A 24507-nucleotide genomic window follows, 5' to 3' on the forward strand; every position below is an offset into this window, starting at 1 on the left:
CCCCACCACTCTCAGTGTGTAAAAATGCTTGTCCTGCACATCTTTAAACATTGTTTGCATTTTAACATGACATAAGATTCAAATTGGTAGATTTGAAAACGATGAAGACTCGCCTTGAGAGATGAAAGGTTTTTAAAGCTTTGTAAAATTTAATATTTAAGAGACTTTTAGGAACCTTCTTCAGACTCTGTCTGACTCAAGTGGGAGAAGGCTCCCGACCTGAAATGTCACCTATCCAAGTCTTCCAGAGATGCTGCCTGACCCGCTGAGTTACACCAGCACTTTGTGTTTATTTCCCAGACTTCTGCGTGCGTGCTATCAATCGGAGGTCAACGATTGACAGACACAGTCAGAAGGCTAAATCTGTCAGTTTAGACTCCCCATAGCCGTGACCCTGACCCCTTGGAGTCCAGCAATGAGCCGCAGTCTTACTGAGATTCTCCAGCATTATGATGCGAGATTGATGTGAACATCTCACCCCAGGTTTAACCCAACGCAGGATCCGAGAGGTCATTCATTTTCACAGGGGATTAAAGGGCAAAGGTTCAGGAGTCAAAGCAGATATTAAATTACTTCTAGCTTGCTTTATTTTATTGTATTCAGTTATTTGGACCTTTAAGTGCTTTAAATTGAGTCGTTTTTTTAAATGTCTGTGAATGTCAGAGGCATTTATTAAAATTAGTTACAGTGTTAGAGCTAGCCATGCCTTATCCTCGGCTTGCCTGGTTGTCAAGGAGTGTTTCAAAGGTGGGGCTCCTACCCAGTGTAGCTAGAGGCCAGGTAACTGCTGAGATGGCCAACAGGTACACCCTCTGTATCTGGTCTCTTTTTTCCCCCCCAAAATAAGCTTTAGTTTTAGAGATACAAAGCGGAAACGGACCTTTTGGCCCACTGAGTCCGCACTGATCAGCGATCACCCCGTACACTAACACTATCCTACACACTAGGGACAATTTACATTGGCAGAAACCAAATAACCTACAAATCTATACGTCTTTGGAATGTGGGAGTAAACCGCAGCTCCCAGAGAAAACCCACGTGGTCACAGGGAGAACGTGCAATCTCCGTACAGACAGTCAGGATCCGTAGTCAGGATCCAACCTAGTTCTCCAGTGCTGCAAGGCAGTAACTCTACCGCTGCGCCATTGTACCATAATGAGTAGTTTTCTGACACTGATGACCATTGGTGCTTAATTTATACTATTGACCAGTGGTGCTTAAAAACCCACTTGGTCACAGGGAGAACGTACAAACTCCATACAGATAGCATCCCATAATCAGGATCAAACCTGGGTCTCTGGCACTGTAAGGCAACAATTCTACCAATGCGCCACCCAAATTCAGTATTAAAACTACAAAACAAGAAAAGTGCAAAGCCGCGTCAGACATTTTCAGCATCTATAAGTTCGGTAGTGTTCGCAACTATCTTTAAACCAAGCATCCTTACTCCCCTGTGTGAGGGGGAGTCCCCACCGGACTCTGCCCCTCAATGACCTGCAGTGGAAGGACCCTAGCCTGTGGTCCTCTGTATCTGGTCCGAGGAAGTGCTGTTACAGACAGTCCCGGTCTGATAGCACCAGACTGGTGTGATCCAGACCACTCTCATTTCAGTTCAGGTGCCGCCCTCATTTTACATGCCTGTGATAAGGTAACAGCTGTGATTTTTAACCTCATCGGCTGTCTTGCGCTTTGTCTGAGCATACTGAACAGATGTACTGCCGTTAGTAACGTGAACTGACTTAAATGTTTCAATTCGCGAGCAGGGACATCAGCAAAAAAAATCCAGAATGAACAGCATTTCTTTTTTACGGAAATGCAGCTAATTACTGGTTTGCATTTTCTATTGACTACGGCATTGATGTAATCATTCAGGGACACTTGAGATTAAATTGTGTGTTGAATGCAAATGAAATGCTAACACTGGAGGGACCCATTAAATCACCTTGGAGTAAAAATGTAGAAACAAGGAACTGCAGATGCTGCAGGGGTCTGAAGAAGGGTCCTGACCAGAATCGTCACCTATCCATGTTCTCCAGAGTTGCTGCCTGACCCGCTGAGTTACTCTAGCACTTGTGTCGCATTGAATGGCGGTGCTGGCTCGAAGGGCTGAATGGCCTACTCCTGCACCTATTGTCTATTGTCTATTGGTAGTAAGGAAGGCTAATGCAATACCAGCCATTATTCTGAGAGGACCAGAATACAAAAAAAGATGTAATGCTGATGCTTTATAAGGCAACAATGGTCAGACTGCATTTGGAGTATTATGAGCAGTTTTAAGCCCCCTAACTGAGGAAGGATGTGCTGGCATTGGAAAAGGTCCAGAGGAGTTTTACGAGAAAGATCCCAGGGATGATTGGGTTAACATATGATGAGCGTTTGAAGGCACTGGGCCTGTACTTGCTGGAGTTTACAAGGATGAGGGGGGACCTCATTGAAACTTACCGAATAGTGAAAGGCCTGGATAAAGTAGATGTAAAGAGGATTTTTCCACTAGTGGGGGTGTCTAGGACTGGAGGCTATAGCCGCAGAATTAAAGGGCGTATCTTTAGAAGAGAGATGAGGAGGAATTTCTTTAGTCAGAGGGTGGTGAATTTGTGGAATTCGTTGCCACAGAAGGCTGCAGAGGCCAAATCAATGGATATTTTTGTGGAGATTGATAGATTCTTGTTTAGTACGGGTGTCAGTGGTTTTGGGGAGAAGGCAGTAGAATAGGGTTGAGGCCATGATTGAATGATGGCTTAGACTTGATGGGCTGATTGGCCTAATTCTGCTCTTTGAATTTATGAAGATAGACACAAAGTGCTGGAGTAACTCGGGGGGGGTGGGGGGGGGTCAGTCAGCATCTCTGAAGAAAAAGGATAGGTGATGTTTCGGGTCGGGACACTTCTTCAGACTTACTTATTCAAATATAAGACTTCTTCAGACTGTAACTAAAGCAAATAAGTCTGAATAAGGGTCCAGACATGAAATGTCACCTATCTATTCCCTCCACAGAATCTTCCTGACTTGATGAGTTACCCCAGGACTTCTGTGTTTTGTTCAAGATTCCAGCATCTAGTCTGGAAGAAGGGTCTCGACCCAAAATGTCACCCATTCCTTCTCTCCAGAGATGCTGCCTGTCCCGTTGACTTATTCCAGCACTTCTGTGTTTTCAGGATTCCAGCATCTACAGTTCTTTGTCTCTCTAATATTTCTCTGTGATTTCCCTCAGCCCTGGCAGTTGAAGAGATTGCCTTCACTCAGAAAACAATGTATTGCCTGTCTTTCAATTAAATTAGTAACTACTGTTTTGATTATCACTTGGGTGGCTGGCTCGAATGCAGTACTTGCTTTGATGTTTCACTGCCTTGCCTGCATAATCGGTATTAAAGGGAGCTTTAAGGAACTGCCTTTCAATACTTTTGTTTATTGCCAACGAACTGATTATTGTCAGTCAGCTGTGATTTTTTTTTGGAGGGAGGGGGTGTATCAGCTTTCATTGTGGGTGCTTTATTTTTCATTTACTTAAGTGATGGATTTGGTGGGCCGGAGTTGATTGCAGAGGCTCTGATCATCAGATTTATGCTTGAGGATTGCGAATAATTGTTTAAAAGGAAAGGATAAAGTGAATAATGCAGAGGCAGTGCAGAATTGAGTAAACAACCACACTTGTTATACATTAATTTTTTGGGGAAATTAGGATTACAGAAAGATTATGTGCAGGAACACTTTTTTTGCTTTGATTTTTCCAAAGCTCTGTCACCATTTAATAGTGGAAAATGTTAAATGTAGGATGCCTTGTGCAAGTCTGAGGTTTTATTTTTAAAAAGATTAATTTGTTTCTGTGTGACTGCAGGATACACAAACACTAGAGAATAAACGGAAAACCTTTCACAACTGGAATGCAGTCAGTAAAGCCAAGATCATTGGTGCTTCATCTGCTGCAACACAGGGTTGCTTACATGCTAAATACCACCAGCATGGTACAGTCAGAACTGAGCAACTCCACAATAGATCAAAGTCCAAAGTGCTGCCACGTTCAATTGTGATGCTGGTGGCAATTAAACACCTTGCAGGAAGAAAAAGCTCCAAGCACATCTGAATCCTCAGCTCACATGCCAAAGACCAAATTGAACATATTTTCAATCATCTGCAAAGCTTGATTCATTTCTACCACCTTCTGCACTCATTGCCATCGCAGAAGCTCGTGTTCAGCCAACTTGCTTCACAGTGAATAGCAAAGGATAGGAGGTTAATAATGTCCTGAATGTGGAAACCATAAACAAATATAGAATTTATGCCACAAGAGGCCAGTCACCCTATCATGTCTGTGCTATTTGAAAAGGAGTCACCCACTCTAATCACAGAAGGTTCCCGACCGGAAACATCACCGATCCATGGCCTCCAGAGATGCTGCCTGACTCGCTGAGTTACTCCAGCATTTTCGTGATTACTGCTCTAATCCCACCTTCCAGTTACAAGCTCATAGTCTTGCAGGGCACAGCCCTTCAAATCATGTGCAAATACCCCTTTTGTGTGATGAGGATTCCTGCCTCTTTTGTCATTTCAGGCAGTGAGTACCAGATTCCAACTGGTAGTATAAGAAAATAACTGCAGATGCTGGTACAAATCAAAGGTGTTTATTCACAAAATGCTGGAGTAACTCAGCAGGTCAGGCAGTATCTCAGGAGAGAAGGAATGGGTGACGTTTCGGGTCGAGACCCTTCTTCAGACCCACCAACTGAACTGTAGATGAAAAAAATCCCTAATTTTACCGTTCTACTAATTACTTTTAAACTATGAGTTTTTAAAAATGTATCCACCCCAAAGCCTTGATGTAGCAGATCTATTAAGAGGAGATGAAAACGGCAGAAAAAATAGATATTGTCGTTACTGGAAATTTAGAAAACAGTGAATGCTGGAAATGTGCAGCAGAGCAGGCAGCGTCTGTGAACATAGAAAAGTAGTGAATCGAGGTCCACGTTTCAATAGGGCTGGCTGGTTCTCATCCTATAATAACAAGGAAATGCAGATGCTAGATTATACAATGAAGAGGGGTCCCAACCCGAAATGTCACCTTTCCATGTTCTGCAGAGATGCTGAGTGATCCGCTGAGATCCTCCAGCATTTTGGGTATTTCTTCAGTTCTCATACTAACTAGAAAGGCTGGTTTTCTGAAATTGTCAAATTCCCTGTTGACCCCTGAGGGTTGTAACGTGCCTATTCAAAAGAGACACGCACAGTTCTTTGATTTACTGTTGGACTTCATTGAATATGAAGCCAGAGGGGAAAATTGAAGTGAAAACTCTGTCATCCTTGCAGATTGAATGGAGGAAGTCCGAAGAGCTTGCACCCAAGTGTATTTGGTTTCTCCATTATAGATGAGACCACTTTACAAACGCCCAATGCAGCACATTGAATTGACAGAATGACAAGTGAATTGCTACTCCACCTGGAGACCAGGAAGATGTTACAGCTCTAGGGATTGCATGGAAACATCCCATGAAGAGGGGGGAGTGTTTGGAGATGAAAGAATGAGTCAGGGAATCATGGAGGGAACAATGCCCTTGGAATGCTGAGTGGGGAAGACAGGTGGTTGTGTCACATCGAAGGTGGCAGAAATCTTGGAGCGTGGTGCATTGAATGATTGAATGTGGATGTTGTTGGGATGGAAAGTGAAGAAACTTATTCTTGTGAAAGAAAGGACTGAGGGTTGAGGTGTGTGAAATGGAACAGAAATGATTGAAAGAAAATGCAATAACTAGCCGTGAAGTCGGGTATTTTCCAGACAAATAAAGTTACTGGTTACAGATCATTCGTGGATTTGGACATCACTGGCAAGGCTGGCACTCGCTACCCATGCCAAATTATCCTTGATTTATTTGTGGGGCCATTTGAAAGACCAATTAATAATCAACTGTGTGTTTGGAGACCATACACTGGGTTAGGACTGCAGGAATCCTTCCATCTAGTTCATTACAGTGTGAACGAAAGGAGTTTACTATAAATGTTTCCAATAATCTACCCAGTGGTGATGGGACATTTATGATACTTTACAGGTACCAGTTGTTAAAGTTTCAAATGCAACTGCTTGATTTAAAGGAGCATGGAGATATTTGATGATCGGCCATTTATTGTCAAACTCAATAGAACTGCATAACATAGAAATTAAAATAAATAGTTCACAATATGTGGATGCTGTCTACAATGTTAGCATTTCAAGTTCATCCCTGTTTACCTCAGAACTAATTAGAGAGTTAAGTCGACATTGATGTATCAGCCAGAGCAGGTAAGGATATCAGATACAAGAAACTGCAGATGATGAAATCATGAGCAAAGCGCAAAGTGCTGGATGAACCCGACACAGTGGCGTAGGGTTAGAATTGCAGCTTCACAGCACCAGAGACACAGGTTCGATCCTGACTACGGGTGCTGTCTGTAAGGAGTTTGTATGTTCTCCCTGTGAGTAGTAGCCCTGAACTGCTGCAATCCTTACTGTGAGTTTGAGTTGAGTTTAGTTTATTGTCCTGTGTGCTGGGATGCAGTGAAAAGCTTTTGTTGTGTGCTAACCAGTCAGCGGAAAGATGATACATGATTACAATCAAACCATCCAAAGTGTACAAATATATGATAAAGGGAATAAAGTGAATAATGTTTAGAGCAAGGTAAAGTCCGATCAAAGATAGTCAAAGGGTCTCCATTGAGGTAGGTAGTTCACACTCCTGTGAAGGTGCTGGATTGGGAGTTCCATTGAATGACCCCGTTGAGAGACTGGTGATAGATTTACTGCCCCATTTTACTATTTTCCTATTCATATCATATCATATCATATCATATCATATCATATCATATCATATCATATATATACAGCCGGAAACAGGCCTTTTCGGCCCACCAAGTCCGTGCCGCCCAGCGATCCCCGTACATTAACACTATCCTACACCCGCTAGGGACAATTTTTACATTTACCCAGCCAATTAACCTACATACCTGCACGTCTTTGGAGTGTGGGAGGAAACCGAAGATCTCGGAGAAAACCCACGCAGGTCATGGGGAGAACGTACAAACTCCTTACAGTGCAGCACCCGTAGTCAGGATCGAACCTGAGTCTCCGGCGCTGCATTCGCTGTAAAGCAGCAACTCAGAAGGGCTAAACACCCAAGGACGTACACGCCACTGGAGATAAATGGGTCTATTGTGGATAGGGTGAGCAGTTTCAAATACTTGGGAGTCCGCATCGCAGAGGATCTGACGTGGGCAACGCACATTGCCGCACTGGTGGGTAAGGCTAAGCAGCGCCTTTACCACCTTAGACAACTGAGGAAATTCAGAGTGTCTCTGAGGATCCTTCATTGCTTCTACTCTGGGGCTGTAGAGAGCATCCTGTCCGGCAACATTACAGTCTGGTTTGGGAACAGCTCTGCCCAGGACAGGATGGCCCTGCAGAAAGTAGTGCGTTCGGCAGAACGCACCATGGGAACTACACTCGTCCCCCTGCAGGACCTATACATCAGGAGGTGCAGATCCAGAGCAAGCAAGATCATGAGGGACCCCTGCCACCCCAGTAACGGACTGTTCCAGATGCTACGATCAGGCAAACGCCTCCGCTGTCACGCTGTGAAAACGGAGAGGATGAGACGGAGCTTCTTCCCACAGGCCATCAGGACTGTCAATTTTTATAACCCCAGAGACTAAATTTTTGTCGACAATAATAGTAACTTATTAACTTTATTTATATGCTGTAACTGTAATTCTTTTTGTGCACAACCCGCAGGCATTGCCACTTTCATTTCACTGCACATCGTGTATGTGTATGTGACAAATAAAATTGACTTGACTTGACGACTCTACCGCTGCGCTACCGTGCCGCCCTATTCATAGATGTAGTCCAACCGGCCTTTATTTTCCTGCCTTCTAACTTGAAAAGTGGTGTTACATTCGTGGTTTAACAATCTGTTAGGACTTCTCAAGAACCTTTGGTATTTTAGTAAATTGCACAAACATTCACACTCTCTGCAGCCACTTTGCAGACCACTTTACAAGCTCCAGAGGACTTGCTGACCTTTCATCCTATTAGTTTGCCCGGCAATTTTTTTCTCCAGTGATTGAGATTATTTTAAGTTTCTTCTCAATAGCTTCTTCACAACCTATTATCATGGTTTTTTTAAATGTCTTTCACCATGAACACTGATCCAAAATATTTATGTGGATTCACTATCAATTTCTCTCCCATCAGTATTTCTCCAAGTTTTCCTTTTTAATTACTTGTAGAACATTACTTTTTATATTATTTGCTAGTTTGCTTTCATGCCTTATGCTTTATAATTTTATTAGTCATTTTTAAAAACAATTCCAAATCCTCTTCCATTCTTTACCACATGTAAAACACCAAGCACTGGAGTAACTCGGTGGGTTAAGCAGCACTGTTGGATGGAATAGGTGACATTTCACATTGGAACCCTTCTTTATGGTTCTGCCTATCCGTTCCCTCCAGAGATGCTGCCTGACCAGCTGAGTTACTCCAGCGTCGTGTTTTGCAGCACCTGGAATGTGTCTCAATCTTTACCATCTTGGGCGCAGATATGGTGTAGACGGAGGAGTTGGGAGTAGGGGATAGAGTCTTTACAGGAAGCGGGGTGGGAAGAAGTGTAGTCCAGATAGCTGTGGGAGTCAGTGGGTTTGTAGTAGATGTCAGTCGATGGAGACAGTGAGATCAAGAAATGGTAGGGAGATATCGGAGATGGGCCAAGTGAATTTGAGTGCAGGATGGAAATTAGTAGTAAAGTTAATGAAATCAGTGAGTTCTGCCTGGGTGCAGGAGGTAGCACCGATGCAGTCGTCAATGTAGAGGAGGTAGAGTTTGGGGATAAGGCCAGTGTTCGCCTGGAACAGTGATTATTCAAATTACCATACAAAGAGGCAGGCATAGCTGGGGCCCATGCGAGTGCCCATAGCTACGCCTTGGATTTGGAAGAAGTGGGAGGAGTCGAAGGAGAAGTTAAGGGTGAGGATCAGCTCTGCTAGGCGGAGGGGAGTGTTAGTAGATGGAAAATGGCTGTTTCTGCAGACAAGGAAGAAACGGAGGGCTTTAAGACCTTCCTGGTGGGGAATGGAGGTGTAGAGTGACTGAACATCCGTAGGAAAGATGAGGGAATGGGGGACTGGAAAACGGTAGTCATTGAAGAGACAAAGATGTCTTGGACATGGGTAGGGAGGGATTGGACCAGGGGGATAGGATGGAGTCGAGGTATGTGGAAATTAATTTAGTGAATTAAAAAACTTGTTTTCAATATCTAGATTCCTCTTGAATGTATCTATGTTTCTCTCCTCATCTGATAGCAGATTGCACATTCTGATCAAAAGATTTATTGAGTAAAGTTCTTCTCTCGAGCATAGGTCTTGTGTTGTTCATTCACATATCCTGCGTTGTACCACCTCCACCTCAGCTACTGACAGATTAACTCCCACAGACCATAACGCACTAGAAACTTGGTCGCTAACACCACAATTATATAAAACAAACATTGAAGAATGAGTTAAAGGGCTTTAAACTAATTTTCAATTTATTACCTGGCTTGAGCTTCAGTCTTGGCAATTCTGTCAGGCGGACTCTGCTAATCAAAGGGCATCTGTCACTGCCATGATTGTTAGGGGGGCATTACAACCATCTCTTCTCAAAACCATTGACATAATCGACTTTTTTTTGGTGAAGTAATGGACAGACTTGGAAGTGAGTAATTCATTTGATATGATGTATATGGACTTTTAGAAGGTTTTTGATAAGGTGCCACATAATAGGCATCATCACATGGCATAAAAAGGCAATTGATAGCATGACAAGAAGTTGGCAAAGTCACAGATAACAAAGGGTTAGGGTGACTTACTTACTGCCCATTATCCCTCCTGGCATGTAGGGCAACCATGAAGGGCCTCCACTCCTGTCTGTTCTGGGCTAGTTTCTGGACTCTACCCCAGGTCAATTCCATAGTTTTCATTTCCTCCTCTACAGTTCGACGCCAAGTGGTTTTGGGTCTCCCTCTTTTCCTTTTCCCTTCTGGTGTCCAGTGCAGGGCTATTCTTGGGATGCTGTCTGGTTCTCTTCTCAGTTTATGGCCAATCCAGTTCCAGCGCTTTCTCATGGTGGTGGTATCCATACTCTCTTGCCGGCATTGAGCAAGGAGATCTTGGTTGGATATGGTGTTTGGCCAAAATATTCTAAGGATTCTTCTCAGGTTCTTAGTATGGACGACTGACAGCTGGTTGATGTCACTCGCTGTCATTCTCCAGCATCCCGAGCCATATAAGAGGGTGGAGAGGACACAGCTCCCGTATATCTTCAGCCTGGTCTTGGTGCTGTATTGCTGGGACCTCCATACATTGTTCAGCATTCTGAAAACATTCCTAGCCTTGCTTAGCCGGTTCTTAATGTCATTTTGTGCTCCGCCATCGTATCTGACTTTACTACCAAGATAAATAAACTCCTCAGTTCTGGGAAGGTCGTTGCCATTCACTTGGATTGGTAAGGGGTTTTGGATGTTTAGTGTGATTAATTCAGATTTTTCTGGTTTATCTTCAAGCCAATTTGTTGTGCAAAGTCACTAAGACGGGATGTTTTTTCCTGCATGTGTTTGTGAGTGTGGGAAACCAGAGCTATGTCATCAGCAAAATCAAGATCTTCCAATGTTGAGAAGAGGATCCATCGTATGCCTCTTGCTTGATCTTCGGTTGTCTGACGCATCACCCAGTCAATAGCAATATTGAAGAGTAGCGCTGACATCACACACCCTTGTTAAACTCCTGTCTTCACCTGAAATGTGTGGTTACTATTCCCTACTCTGTGAGAGAAGTTGGCGTAGAAGCTCTTAATTACTTCGACTATGTGCTGTGGGATCCCATACATTCGTAATATGCCCCAGAGACTGTCCCGGTGGATGCTGTCAAATGCTTTCTCAAAAGTTGATGTATATCTGTCTCTGCCACTCTGTGCACTGTTCTATAATGTTTCACAGGGCAAATATCTGGTTAATGCATCCCCTCCCATCACGAAATCCTGCCTGCTCTTTCCTGAGCTGTTTCCTGCCTGCTCTTTCCTCTACTGCTTCTGAGGTACGTTGTATTATAATTTTTGCCAGAATCTTGCTTGGAATTGGTAGAAGAGTGATCCCTCTCCAATTGTTACACTCTCTTAAGTTACCTTTCTTTGGAATCCTAATGATGACTCCTTCTGACCAGTCGTCAGGTATCTCCTTTCTTTCCCAAATAGCTGTGAAAAGCGGTACAAATACTTCGGCTGCAAGTTCTGGGTCCGCCTTAAACAGTTCTGCATTGAGGTTGTCTTGGCTAGGGGCTTTTCCACTTTTAAGGGACTTAAAGGCTATACCAATTTCCTCCTTAGTTGGTGATTCAGTGCTAATATCTAGGTCATCCTCTGCTTGTTGGGTGTTAGCCTCCATTATGGGCTGTGTTCTATTCAATACTTCATTAAAATGTTAAAAACAATTGCAATGTTATTAAAAAGAGACTGGTGGCTGGAACTAATGAGTCGTTTGGGAGAGGGTCGGTGTGGACACAATGGGCAGAATGGCCTCAGTCTTTTGCTAGAGCTTTTCCATTATTGTAATACAGGTATGTGAATATTATTGCCTTGATGTGCTATAGTGCACCTCTACCCAAACGCCTGTACTGAACATTCCTTCAGTCAGGTTCTTTGTGCCTGCTCGATTGTGACATCAATGAAGCAAACCAGCAGTTGTGCTGTTATTGCTGAAGCTCTGATTATAAATCTTTACAAAAAAAATTGCTTTGTGCTTTTGTACTCAGTGGGAAAGTGCTCTGCAGTTTTTCTAACATTAATGGCAGTTCACTCCCAATTGTTCTTTAATGTGCAAATCTTTTATTGGAAGTCACTTGTCCATCTGCTTTCAATGTAGGTGGAAATTAATATGCTGAGTTTGCAAAAGAACTACATTTTCCTTGCATAAGAGGTCAATTAAACATTGTGAAGGGAATCAATTGCAAAAATAATTGCCATTGAAGCTTATAGTACGTTATATTACGCATTGCATATCGAGCTATCCCTGCCTAAGTGAAGATACTTGCTGCTTGTTCAGCTACTGTTCTTCCAGCGTTAGAACATTGAACAGTGCAGCAGAGGAATGGGCCCTAAAGCCCACAATGTCTGTGCCGAACATAACGCCAAATTAAACTGACCCTCATCTGCTTGTACACGATCCATATCCCTCTATTTGCTCCACTTGCATGTTCCTATGTAAAAACCTCTTAAATGCCACTCTTGTATCTGCCTCCACCACCAACCCTGACAAAGTGTTCCAGGCCCCATTACTCTCTGTAAATGTTTTAAAAACTTCCCCCGCACATCTCCATTAAAATTTCCCCCTCTCACCTTGTAGCCCTCTAGTGTTGGATATTCCCACCCTGGAGCAAATGGTTCTGACTGTCTACCCTAACTTTGCCTCGTATATACTTCAATCAAGTTTTCCTTCAACCTCCGACATTCCAAAGAAACCAATCCACCCATTTCTGCAGTTTTTCTCAGTATTTTGCTTGAGTAACTGTAATTAATGTGCAGGTCCCAGATGCGAATATTGGCAGACAATTCAGTTTCGGACACAACACATATCCAAGTCCTTACCTGCTATTCACAATGCATTTATAAAGCAGGTATTATTGCATAGAGTGGGAGCTACAGTTGATTTTCCTTTCCCAGATTCATGCATCTGCTGGTCATTGGATTATTTTAACGAGCCACTGAAGTACTTAAAACACACGCAAAATGCAATGTTCTTCGCAGCTGTGTGGAACATATTGTGCAGTTATAAAACTGCTAAGTATACTTTATAGTTTTTGTTTAAGATTTAGTGACAATATAAACAACGTAACAAGCTTTAAACAACTGTAGTGAAGCCACTTGTATGTTAGAAGAGGTGATTAAATGCCTACTCATTTCATGAGAAAGTGTTGTTAAAATTGTAACATTTAGTATAGATAGGAAACTTTTCAATTCATAAATATTCCACTATTTTTAAGATACTTTGATGCAAGGATCTGTTCTGATAGGACAGTATGTGTAATTTACAACGTTCAAATCTTGCACACATTATATACAGACGTTATCTAAGAGGTTCCTGAGAACTCACTGTAAACTGATTTTTTTCCTCTTTGTTAAGTCAGAAATTAATAAATTCAATGAGGGGCAATTAACATGAATATATATTTATCCCCTTTTCCCATGCATTAAATGGCCTTAAAGTATCAACAGATGTTGCATTTGATAAACTGTTTTGCAAGTGTCAATAGAAGAGTTTTGCCTTGTCACTTTCCAAAGCAAAACTCTTTGAGTGGCGTCCTGTTGTGATTCTTTTCTTAAAAACAATGTATCTGTTTGATTACCGAAGGCAGATTAAATGGAAACAGTTTTATTTTGAAGACTGGTTGCCCTTTGAAATTAACTACTTGCTACCCTTATTCCAGTAGCTCATGAAGATGGTTGCATTTCTGCAACAAACATTCTTGACTTGAAAAATGCTTTAAAAGTTTATGGGAGAATTTACGTGAAGTCGTATTTCTGTAAGTCAAGTCTTCCGTAACCAGGAGAGTTTCCGTATTGGAATAGCAGGTAGATGATCCAAGGGTTACTGACAATCTTTGCTTAGCTTATTGCTGAGATTCACGCATTGCTGGCGCATGATCGCTAGTTCATCCTTTTGCAGTTTGAACTGTGGTAAAAATGAGCAGCAGGTTTGGATTTGATGGATAGGACACCGGTTCTGATTACAGAGAGACTTCAAGTTAAAACATTTGTCTGCCTGTCGCTGAAAAAATGATCTGTCATTGGATGTCAGTCTGAAGAAGGGTCTCGACCCGAAACGTCACCCATTCCTTCTCTCCCGAGATGCTGCCTGACCTGCTGAGTTATTCCAGCATTTTGTGAATAAATACTTTCGATTTGTACCAGCATCTGCAGTTATTTTCATATACTATGTCATTGGACATGTCAGCTGTAGTACATTTGCAGATTATCTTGGAATTAGTTGCAATCGGTCTAGTGCCAGACACTGCTGTCTGCAGTGAAACTTATACCTCTACTACATTCAAATTGCATAATTTCTTATTAATTGTAGTTCATTTGAGAACTGCCAATCCCTTCACACAATTAGGAGAAATGTTTTGCCTACATGTGATAGGGTGATGGTGCTGCATTTAGTGTTTTCTTAGTAAGGAAACTTGAAGACTTTGCTGGCTCCAAACCATGCCGAGATGAGGCAACAGCTTGGCCAGCAGGTGGTATTCCAGTGATGAGTCCAAAACAAAACGCACAAAGCATTGAGGGAATGGAATTGGAAAGATGATCTTAAATTATAGTGGTTGTGTGACTCAGAGAAATGGTATTTTGTAGAATTTGCACATGGTTATTGTTAGTGACATATAAGGCAGAGGATATTTGAGTGTACATATATATTTCGTAAACATGATCAAAGATAGGATTGATGGTGTTGCATTGTTATCAGGAGCCTTGCTGAAACTTCGCAACGTGAGGTTAAAAATAATGTTAATCCTACTGGGAATACAAACACAAGCTTACTTATATTGTTAAAGGCCTCGGACTTTATTAAACAAATGCTGTGCAGAAGAGCAAGTGGGGAAAATTAATATTCATGTTTTGTAACTTGAGATGCCACAAAGATGTTCTCCCATGTTGACTTGCAATGCAACATAGCTGCCTTTGTTGTTGCAATTCTTTAAAACTATTTATTTAAAATAATACTTGTAAAATAAGATGGGATTGTACTTGTAACATACGATATAACATTTATCCCAGACTGTCCTGCCATTTTATTTATCGCTCCTCCAAATATTTTAAATACAAACTAGACCAAGTGAATCCATTAGGCCCAAATCACTCCTGCATTGGTGCTGCACCCTTTCCTCCCCCTCTCCCCATTCCCCCCCTTTCCCCCCTCCCTCCCTCTTCCCCCCTCCCTTCCTCTTCCCCCCTCCCTTCCTCTTCCCCCCTCCCTCCCTCTTCCCCCCTCTCCCCCCCCAGGGATGCCTCTCCTGCATTGGTGCTGCACCCTCTCATCCCCCACTCCCTCCTGCTCCTCCCCACTCCCCCCTCCCCTCTCCCCCACCCCCTCCCCTCTACCCCTCTTTCCTACTTTAGTAAAAGTTGCTCTTTCCTTATTTTCATCAGGCCTGTTGTGAAAGCCAAGATTGTGAGAAGATATAAAAGTTTGACTTTGTGCTTCTTTCTGCCTTGAGTTTGTTGTTTATTTTGTGGTTCACTTTAACACTGATGCAGCTTTTTCTTGGCAGGTTTTGTCATTGTGGACCTTGCCAAGTTCCTAGAAGTTTCCAAAAGGAAGGATAACACTTTATTAAGCAATCTGTTCTAAATATCTGAAAATCCAAACACGGCAATGGCCATGGAGTAAAATGAAGATTAAAACATTTGTAAATATGGATTATAAATTTGCAGGAATTGATTAGTTAAACTATGATAGCAAAGTAGCTGTTTTCATTTATATTTAAAATCTTTTAATTTTTTTAAAATCCAATTGCTATTTGTGCTCAATGATTTAAAAAGTCAGATATTTTACAAACATTTTCCTTGGTAAATATTTTTTCTGAAAGGAGACTGTTTGAGTTTATTTTTATTTCTCTCTTGTTTTGTCAGGCCCAGCAGTCGTCGGGAGAAGATATGGAGATATCAGACGATGAAACAAACACGAGTCCAATAACCAGTGCGGAGTGCACGGAAACTATAGTGGTCAGCTCCTCGGCTTCTGCCATACCTGTACCGCCACCAGGATTCCATCCACTGCCTCCGCAAACAGCATTTCCATTGCCGCCACCTCTCCCTCCCCCTCCCCCTCCTCCCCCGACGCATCCTGCCGTTTCGGTTCCACCCCCTCCGCTTCCTGCCCGGCCGGACCTGTGTCCCCCTGGGGTGCCTCCTCCTCCCCCACCCCCGCCTCCCCCGCCTCCTCCACCACCACCCCCACCCCCTCCCATGCTCCCGCACCATCATCCTTTCCCTCCCAACATGTACCCCATGTTGTCCTTGGACCTGATGAACTGCATAGGCAACCAGTGGGGGAGCGTGCAGATGTCCTTTCAGATGCAGACTCAGATGCTGAGCCGTTTGATGCAAGCCCAAGGGCCATCTCCATACCCACCTTTCATTGCTGGTGGAATAAACGTCCAGTTTGGAAATATGCAGCCCTACCGCCCATATCTGGTGAATTCAACTCTTGCTCACAGCCAGCCATGGACTCCTTTGCCAAAGTTCGATCCCACTGTTCCACCACCTGGGTATGAGCTCAAGAAAGAGGACCCTCACAAAGCCACCATTGATGGAGTCTTGCTGGTGGTCATGAAGGAACTTAAGAGTATAATGAAGCGAGACTTGAATCGCAAAATGGTCGAGATGGTGGCATTTAGGACTTTTGATGAATGGTGGGAGAGGAAAGAACGCAAAGCAAAGGTAAGACACTTGTTTACTTATGCCTTTTAGTACTATAACTTGCTGTATTTGTGCCAATGCTGATCTTAATATTTCTTGCAATATATTTCACTATTTGGTCTATCAATGGCCCCCTTCTTTGCTGATGCTTTGATACTTGTAAATTGTTTGGTGAATTTCTTCAGAGAATACACAATACAGTGATGTAATCCTGAGGCTTCATAAGGCTGTATTTGGAGTATTGTGACCACATTTGGAGTATTTTGTGCAGTTTTGGGCCCTGTATCTGAGGAAGAATGTGCTGACATTGGAGAGGGTCCAGAGGAGGTTTACAACAATGATCCCATGGATGACTGGGTTAACATATGATGAGCGATTGACGACACTGGGCCTCTACTAGCTAGAGTTTAGAAGGATGAGGTGGGACCTCATTGAAATTTACTGAATAGTGAAAGGCCTGAATAGACTGGATGTGGAGAGGATGTTTCCTACTAGTGGGAGAATCTAGGACCAGAGGGCATAGCCTCAGAATAAAAGGACGTACCTTTAGAAAGAAGATGAGGAGAAATGTCTTTAGTTGAGAGGGTGGTGAATCTATGGATTTCATTGCCACAGAAGACTGTGGAAATCATCAGTGGATATTTTAAAGGTGAAGATTGATAGATTCTTGATTAGTACAGGTGTCATGGGGTTATTGGGATAAGGCAGGAGAATAGGGTTGAAAGGGAAAGATAGATCAGCCATGATTGAATGGTGGAGTAGACTTGATGGGCCGAATGGCCTAATTCTGCTCCTACAACTTATGAACCAATGAATTTTATCATAGGATTCCTCCCTTGGTCATCTTCAGCGGATGTAGTTAATGTGGAAATTCTGGCCACAGTTTTATCTCTAAAAAACTGCAATCTTGACATGCAATTGTCAAATAAACCGTTCTTAAAATGGACAGATGTTGCTGTTGAAAATGTCAAAGTAATACTTGCTTATTTCAATCAGTAAATATATCGGGGACTAGACATTCTGTTTGGTGTTGTTATAATTACCTAATAATTGATTTATTCTACGTATGGGATTTTATGATGGCAATATTATTTCCTATTGTTGACTATGATCATTCGGTTTGCAATTGTGTTCTCTATTGCTGCAGTACTTTTGAGCTCAGAAATTACTCCACAGTATAATTTCCTTGCACCGTTAATAGAACTGGCCAATTGAAAGAGGAAAACAACACCAAAGGATGGCTATAATAGGAGCAGATTTCCGGGCAGGATTGTATGTTTCATTAGAGAGCTGTCCGATTTTAGGATTGTTGTATTATTTGTGAATATGACCGTTGTTTCTCAACATTGAGGCGGTGGGTAAGAACTAATTCTTTACAGGTTTTATTTAACAACATTTTTATTACTTGAATCTGATGATTTCCAGGTGTTTTGTTTGACAGCCAGTGTGCTAATATTATGAAACACATGTTAATAGTTGAGCTACTGTGTGAAGTATTTATCAACCAAAGAAACCCAGATGAGGATGACGTTTAGTGAACCAAGCTGCAGCTTGCACCAAGCAGAAGGGTCTCGACCCAAAACATCACCTATTCCTTTTCTCCAGAGATGCTGTCTGACCTGCTGAGTTACTCCAGCATTTTGTGTCTATCTGCAGTCCACTGAGCTGGATCTCAACTCCCAAAACCAGTGGATTGGAGTCAGGTTTGAGGGTAAAACTCATGGAATTATTTTTTAAAAACTTCAGAAACTCATGCACACTTTAAACATATGTGCAAGAGCGACTCCACAATGAAGAGTTACAGCGTCAAAGGGTCAAACAGCATGGAAACAGGCCTTTCGGCCCAACTTGCCCATGTCGACCAAGATGCTCCATCTGCACCAGTCTCACTTGCTCGTGTTGGGGCCCATATCCCTCTGAGCCTTTCCTATCCAGGGACCTGTTCAAATGTCTTTTAAATGTTCATACACAGGCATCTGCCACTCCTTAGAACTGACATGGAAGCAAGTCATTTGAGGGATTGCCTAAAAGAAGGGATATAATTTGATGAATTGAATTAAATCAAATGGAAAGGTCTCCTTGCTGTTATTCCTGCAACTGGCTCTTCCCACTAACCTCACTGGGGTCACAGTTATGAGCACGGTACTGCTCAGCAGGTAGATTTTTTTCAGTCTGAGAACTAGGATAGCGGTGAAAGTCTGAGCTGCCCCACTGGAGAGTCCGTGGGTGCGGCGCGAGGGCAGGTAGAAGCACTGCAGCATAAAAGAAGATGCCGCTGCCATTTTGAGCAAGTGCAGCGCTGAACCCGGGGAAAGAGGAAAAATCTAACAGAGGTGGTTGATACTCTGGAGTAAGATCCAATAAGTAAGTAAAAGCTCTGAGAGAATATACACTGAACCATGGTGGGAGGAACTCAATATCCTTCAGTTTCTAGATTCCTCTAAAATTTGTTTCTCTCTACCTATGTTAGTGAATCCCTTTACTTCAAATACCCCATGAAGTTAACTCGTCTATAAATGGTATATTTCACATTTAATCTTCACATGAACTTTCTACCATTACCTCAGATAGTCGATCAACATGTTCCTTTTAATCCCTTTCTTTATATCCCTTGTATATGTGTGTGTGCACAAGCAGGCAGACACAGACACACATGCAGACACACACACAGACAGAGGCAGACACAGACACACATGCAGACACAGACACAGACACACACTCTCACCACTAGTTTTAGGAATGCCTCGCCTCATTTGTAAGTGAACAGGATGAAATAGAGGGCACTATGATTTAGGGACAAGTGCAGAGGAAATCTTGTTGGCACTGGCAGTAACTTTTCATGCTGTTTGGATACTAGGAGATTGTTCCAGGTTGGGGATTAATGGTCACTGAAGGATAGTCGATTAATTAAGGGCACTCGTGTGCAACCAATTCAATAGAAATTTTAATGAGGTAGCAGAGCTGACGAGTAATGCATCACTTACAATGTGGTGTACATGAACTTCCAGAAGACTTTTGATAAAGTGCCCTGTAATAGGCTTAACAACATATACCACCGGGAGGCGCTTCGATGGCAGCCTCGTCTACAGTCTGTCTGTCCTTTTTGTCTTTTTTTGTTATTTTTAGTATGTTTTAAAAGTCTGTGTTAATGTTCTCTGGTTTGTTTTATGTGGGGGGTGGTGGAGGGGGGAGGGGGGAGGAAACTTTTTTTCAATCTCTTACCTTGCCGGAGATGCGATTTTTTTTCCCGGATTGTATCTCCGATCGCTCTGCGGCCTAACATCATGGAGCTGGAGGCCTTGCTCGGGACTGACTTTGAGCCACCGCGGGGCGTGGACTTACCATCAGAGCGTGCGATTCCTTGCCTGGATCGATATTCCAACCGCGGCCTGCAGACTTTAACATCAAGGAGCACACAGTCACGGGTTGAGACTGACGTCGGGAAGCTCCAAAAGCCGCACGAAGTTCGACAAGCCCTGACCCGGGTCCGATCACTCGGCGCGGGGGACCTGAGATCCCTCCCCCCCCCCCGGATGCAGGAGCTTGATCGCTCCGATGATGAAGGCCTGCCACCGGCTACGGGAGTAAGATCGTCCCGTCAACAGAAGGTTAGAGGCCCCCAACTGCGGGAGGACAAAGAAGGGAGAGATTGAACTTTTTTTCGCCTTCCATCACAGTGAGGAATGAGGAGGAGTTACTGTGGTGGATGTTCATGTTTAAACGTATTTCTGTTGCGTGTGTTCTGTTGCTTTTTCTTGGTATGACTGTATGGCAAATGAAATTCCTCGTATATTGCAAAACATACTTGGCTAATAAAGTATGATTATGATGACATGGCATGAAAAGGATACTGATAGTCGACTAAGTAATAGACTGCAATCTTTGATATACAAATTCTTTATCTTGTCACCAGTGTGGAATAGATAAAGTAGGTGCATAGTCCTTTAAACAGAGGAGGGAAATCCAAGAACCAGAGGACATGGGTTTAAGGTGAGAGGGGAAAGATTTAACAGGAATCTGACGGGCAACCTTTTCCACACAGACTGTGGTGGGTATATGGAATGAGCAGCCAGAGGGGGTGGTTGGGACAGGTACGATAACAACATTTAAAAGACATTTGGACAGGGACATGAAAAGGAAAGGTTTTAATAGATATGGGCCAAACATGGGCATGTGGGATGAGTGTAGATGGGGTATCTTGGTTGGCCAAGCGAAGTTGAGCTGAAGGGTCTGTTTCTGTGCTGTACGACTCTGAATCTTTGTTAATCTTGCTAGTTCCATCAACTGCATCCATTGCAATATTTAAATATTGGGAAAGTAATAGTAATTTGCTGGACCTGCAGAATTATTCCACCATATGATTCTTGCAGATGCAAAGTCATACTTTCACATACATGATAACCCTGGGAATAATGCAGAGGTTGCAGGATCAATTTATTCCAAAGAGGTGGAAAGACTCTAAGGGGAGTAAGAGACACCTGTGGCTGACAAGGGAAGTCAGGGACAGCATAAAAATTAAGGAGAGGAAGTATAACATAACAAAGAAGAGTGGGAAGACAGAGGATTGGGACTCTTTTAAAGAGCAACAAAAGTTAACTAAAAAGGCAATACGGGGAGAAAAGATGAGGTACGAGGGTAAACTAGCCAATAATATAAAGGAGGATAGCAAAAGTTTTTTTAGGTACGTGAAGAGGAAAAAAATAGTCAAGGCAAATGTGGGTCCCTTGAAGACAGAAACAGGGGAATTTATTATGGGGAACAAAGAAATGGCAGACGAGTTAAACCGTTACTTTGGATCTGTCTTCACTGAGGAAGATACACACAATCTCCCAAATGTTCTAGGGGCCGGAGAACCTAGGGTGATGGAGGAACTGAAGGAAATCCACATTAGGCAGGAAATGGTTTTGGGTAGACTGATGGGACTGAAGGCTGATAAATCCCCAGGGCCTGATGGTCTGCATCCCAGGGTACTTAAGGAGGTGGCTCTAGAAATAGTGGAAGCATTGGAGATCATTTTTCAATGTTCTATAGATTCAGGATCAGTTCCTGTGGATTGGAGGATAGCAAATGTTATCCCACTTTTTAAGAAAGGAGGGAGAGAGAAAACGGGTAATTATAGACCAGTTAGTCTGACATCAGTGGTGGGGAAGATGCTGGAGTCAATTATAAAAGACGAAATTGCTGAGCATTTGGATAGCAGTAACGGGATCATTCCGAGTCAGCATGGATTTACGAAGGGGAAATCATGCTTGACAAATCTACTGGAATTTTTTGAGGATGTAACTAGGAAAATTGACAGGGGAGAGTCAGTGGATGTGGTGTACCTCGACTTTCAGAAAGCCTTCGACAAGGTCCCACATAGGAGATTAGTGGGCAAAATTAGGGCACATGGTATTGGGGGTAGGGTACTGACATGGATAGAAAATTGGTTGACAGACAGAAAGCAAAGAGTGGGGATAAATGGGGCCCTTTCGGAATGGCAGGCAGTGACCAGTGGGGTACCGCAAGGTTCGGTGCTGGGACCCCAGCTATTTACAATATACATTAATGACTTAGACGAAGGGATTAAAAGTACCATTAGCAAATTTGCAGATGATACTAAGCTGGGGGGTAGTGTGAATTGTGAGGAAGATGCAATAAGGCTGCAGGGTGACTTGGACAGGTTGTGTGAGTGGGCGGGATACATGGCAGATGCAGTTTAATGTAGATAAGTGTGAGGTTATTCACTTTGGAAGTAAGAATAGAAAGGCAGATTATTATCTGAATGGTGTCAAGTTAGGAGGAGGGGGAGTTCAACGAGATCTGGGTGTCCTAGTGCATCAGTCAATGAAAGGAAGCATGCAGGTACAGCAGGCAGTGAAGAAAGCCAATGGAATGTTGGCCTTCGTAACAAGAGGAGTTGAGTATAGGAGCAAAGAGGTCCTTCTACAGTTGTACCAGGCCCTGGTGAGACCGCACCTGGAGTACTGTGTGCAGTTTTGGTCTCCAAATTTGAGGAAGGATATTCTTGCTATGGAGGGCGTGCAGCGTAGGTTCACTAGGTTAATTCCCGGAATGGCGGGACTGTCGTATGTTGAAAGGCTAGAGCGATTGGGCTTGTATACACTGGAATTTAGAAGGATGAGGGGGGATCTTATTGAAACATATAAGATAATTAGGGGATTGGACACATTAGAGGCAGGAAACATGTTCCCAATGTTGGGGGAGTCCAGAACAAGGGGCCACAGTTTAAGAATAAGGGGTAGGCCATTTAGAACGGAGATGAGGAAGAACTTTTTCAGTCAGAGTGTGGTGAAGGTGTGGAATTCTCTGCCTCAGAAGGCAGTGGAGGCCAGTTCGTTGGATGCTTTCAAGAGAGAGCTGGATAGAGCTCTTAAGGATAGCGGAGTGAGGGGGTATGGGGAGAAGGCATAAACGGAGTACTGATTGAGAGTGATCAGCCATGATCGCATTGAATGGCGGTGCTGGCTCGAAGGGCTGAATGGCCTACTCCTGCACCTATTGTCTATTGTCTATTGTCTATTGTCTAAATAGCATAAATTCGGCAAATCTAAAATTTGGGCATCCTTGAGCTGCTGGGGGTCATCGGGTCCAACGACATTGCATTCCACATGCCCAAACTATCCAGCAATTTATCACTGCATTCAGCCAGCAATGGCTCAATGAGGAGTGTTGAGGCCATGAATATAACAAATACAGGGGCAGAAAGGTGGCGCACCAGTAGAGTTGCTGCCTTCCAGCGCCATAGACCCGGGTTAGATCCTTACTACAGGTGCTGTCTATACGGAGTTTGTACATGCTCCCTGTGACCTGCGTGGGATTTCTCCGGGTGTCCCAGTTTCCTCCCACACTCCAAAGACCTCCAGGTTTGTAGTTTAATTGGCTTTGGTAAAATTATAAATTGTCCCTAGTATGTGTAGGATAGTGTTAGAGTGTGTGGATCACCGGTTGATATGGACTCGATGGGCTAAAGGGTATGTTTCCGTGCTGTATCTCTAAACTAAACTAAAACATTGAGGAGACAATCATTAGAAACTACAGCACAGGGTTCCATGTATTCTCATTAATTGATAGATACAGCATGGAGAATGGTCCTTCAGCCCACCAAGTTCATGCCAACCATCAGCTGGTAGAATCACTGCTTCACGGCGTCAGAGCCCCATTCGATCCTGACCTTGAGTGCTGCCTGCAAGGTGTTTGCATGTTCTCCCTGTGACCGCGTGGCTTTCCTCCGTCCGGATGCTACTGTTTCTTCCTACACCCCAAAGACGTGCGGGTTTATACGTTAATTGGCCTCTGAAAATTGCCACAGGAGTGGATGAGAAAGTGGGATAACATAGAACTAGTGTGAACGGGTGATCGATGGTCGGTGTGGACTCGGCTTGTTTCCACGCTGTATTTCAAAAACAAAAACTAAATTAATTCTTTATGGATACTATTGCTGGTAACCTTCTGCAGGTGCTCTGGAGAAAGTGGTTGCGAGCTGCCGTCTTAAATTGCTGCATTTGGCGCAGTGTTGCTGCTATTTAGAAGGGCCAATGAAGGGGCTTTTACAGAATGAAACAACAATATATTTCCAATTAGGATGATATGTGACCTGACAGTGGTGGTAGTCCCATGTGCATGCTTGGTCTTATTCCAACTGGTATACTTTGCCATCATGAGGGTAGGGTTAAAATCGATCTTGACTATAATTCAAAGTGCTAGAAGAACTCAGCAGGTCAGACAACATCTATCAAGGGCAGTCCGAAGAATGGTCTCAACCCGAAAAGTCATCCATTCCTACTCTCCAGAGATGCTGCCTGTCCTGCTGAGTTACTCCAGCATTTTATGTCTTTCATCGGTTTAAACCAGCATTTGCAGTTCCTTGCTATGAAGGGAATGGACATGGCATTTTGGGTTGGGACCATTCTTCAGGCAAGGAGAGAAAGCTGGAAAAAAGAGGTGGGGTGAGGCAAAGCCTGGCAAGTTCTCGGCAAGATACTGGTGAAGGGTGTGATTTGCAAGAAGGGTAGAGTAAGTGGCAAAAGCAAGAGGTGGAAAAG

At 43.3% G+C, this 24507-nt stretch overlaps 1 protein-coding gene across 2 annotated transcripts in view; it reads left to right on the forward strand.

The window, feature by feature from the left end:
- The window catches only part of setd1ba (SET domain containing 1B, histone lysine methyltransferase a), an 89131-nt gene that overhangs the window by 24929 nt on the left and 39695 nt on the right, over positions 1 to 24507 (forward strand). For both annotated transcript variants that reach the window (XM_078421663.1, XM_078421664.1), the window contains one exon: positions 15674 to 16483. In XM_078421663.1, coding sequence (XP_078277789.1) covers positions 15674 to 16483 — 810 coding nt within the window. The remainder of the gene's footprint in view (positions 1 to 15673; positions 16484 to 24507) is intronic.

Source organism: Rhinoraja longicauda, chromosome 25, assembly GCF_053455715.1.
Source record: "Rhinoraja longicauda isolate Sanriku21f chromosome 25, sRhiLon1.1, whole genome shotgun sequence".
Lineage (NCBI taxonomy): Eukaryota > Metazoa > Chordata > Chondrichthyes > Rajiformes > Arhynchobatidae > Rhinoraja > Rhinoraja longicauda.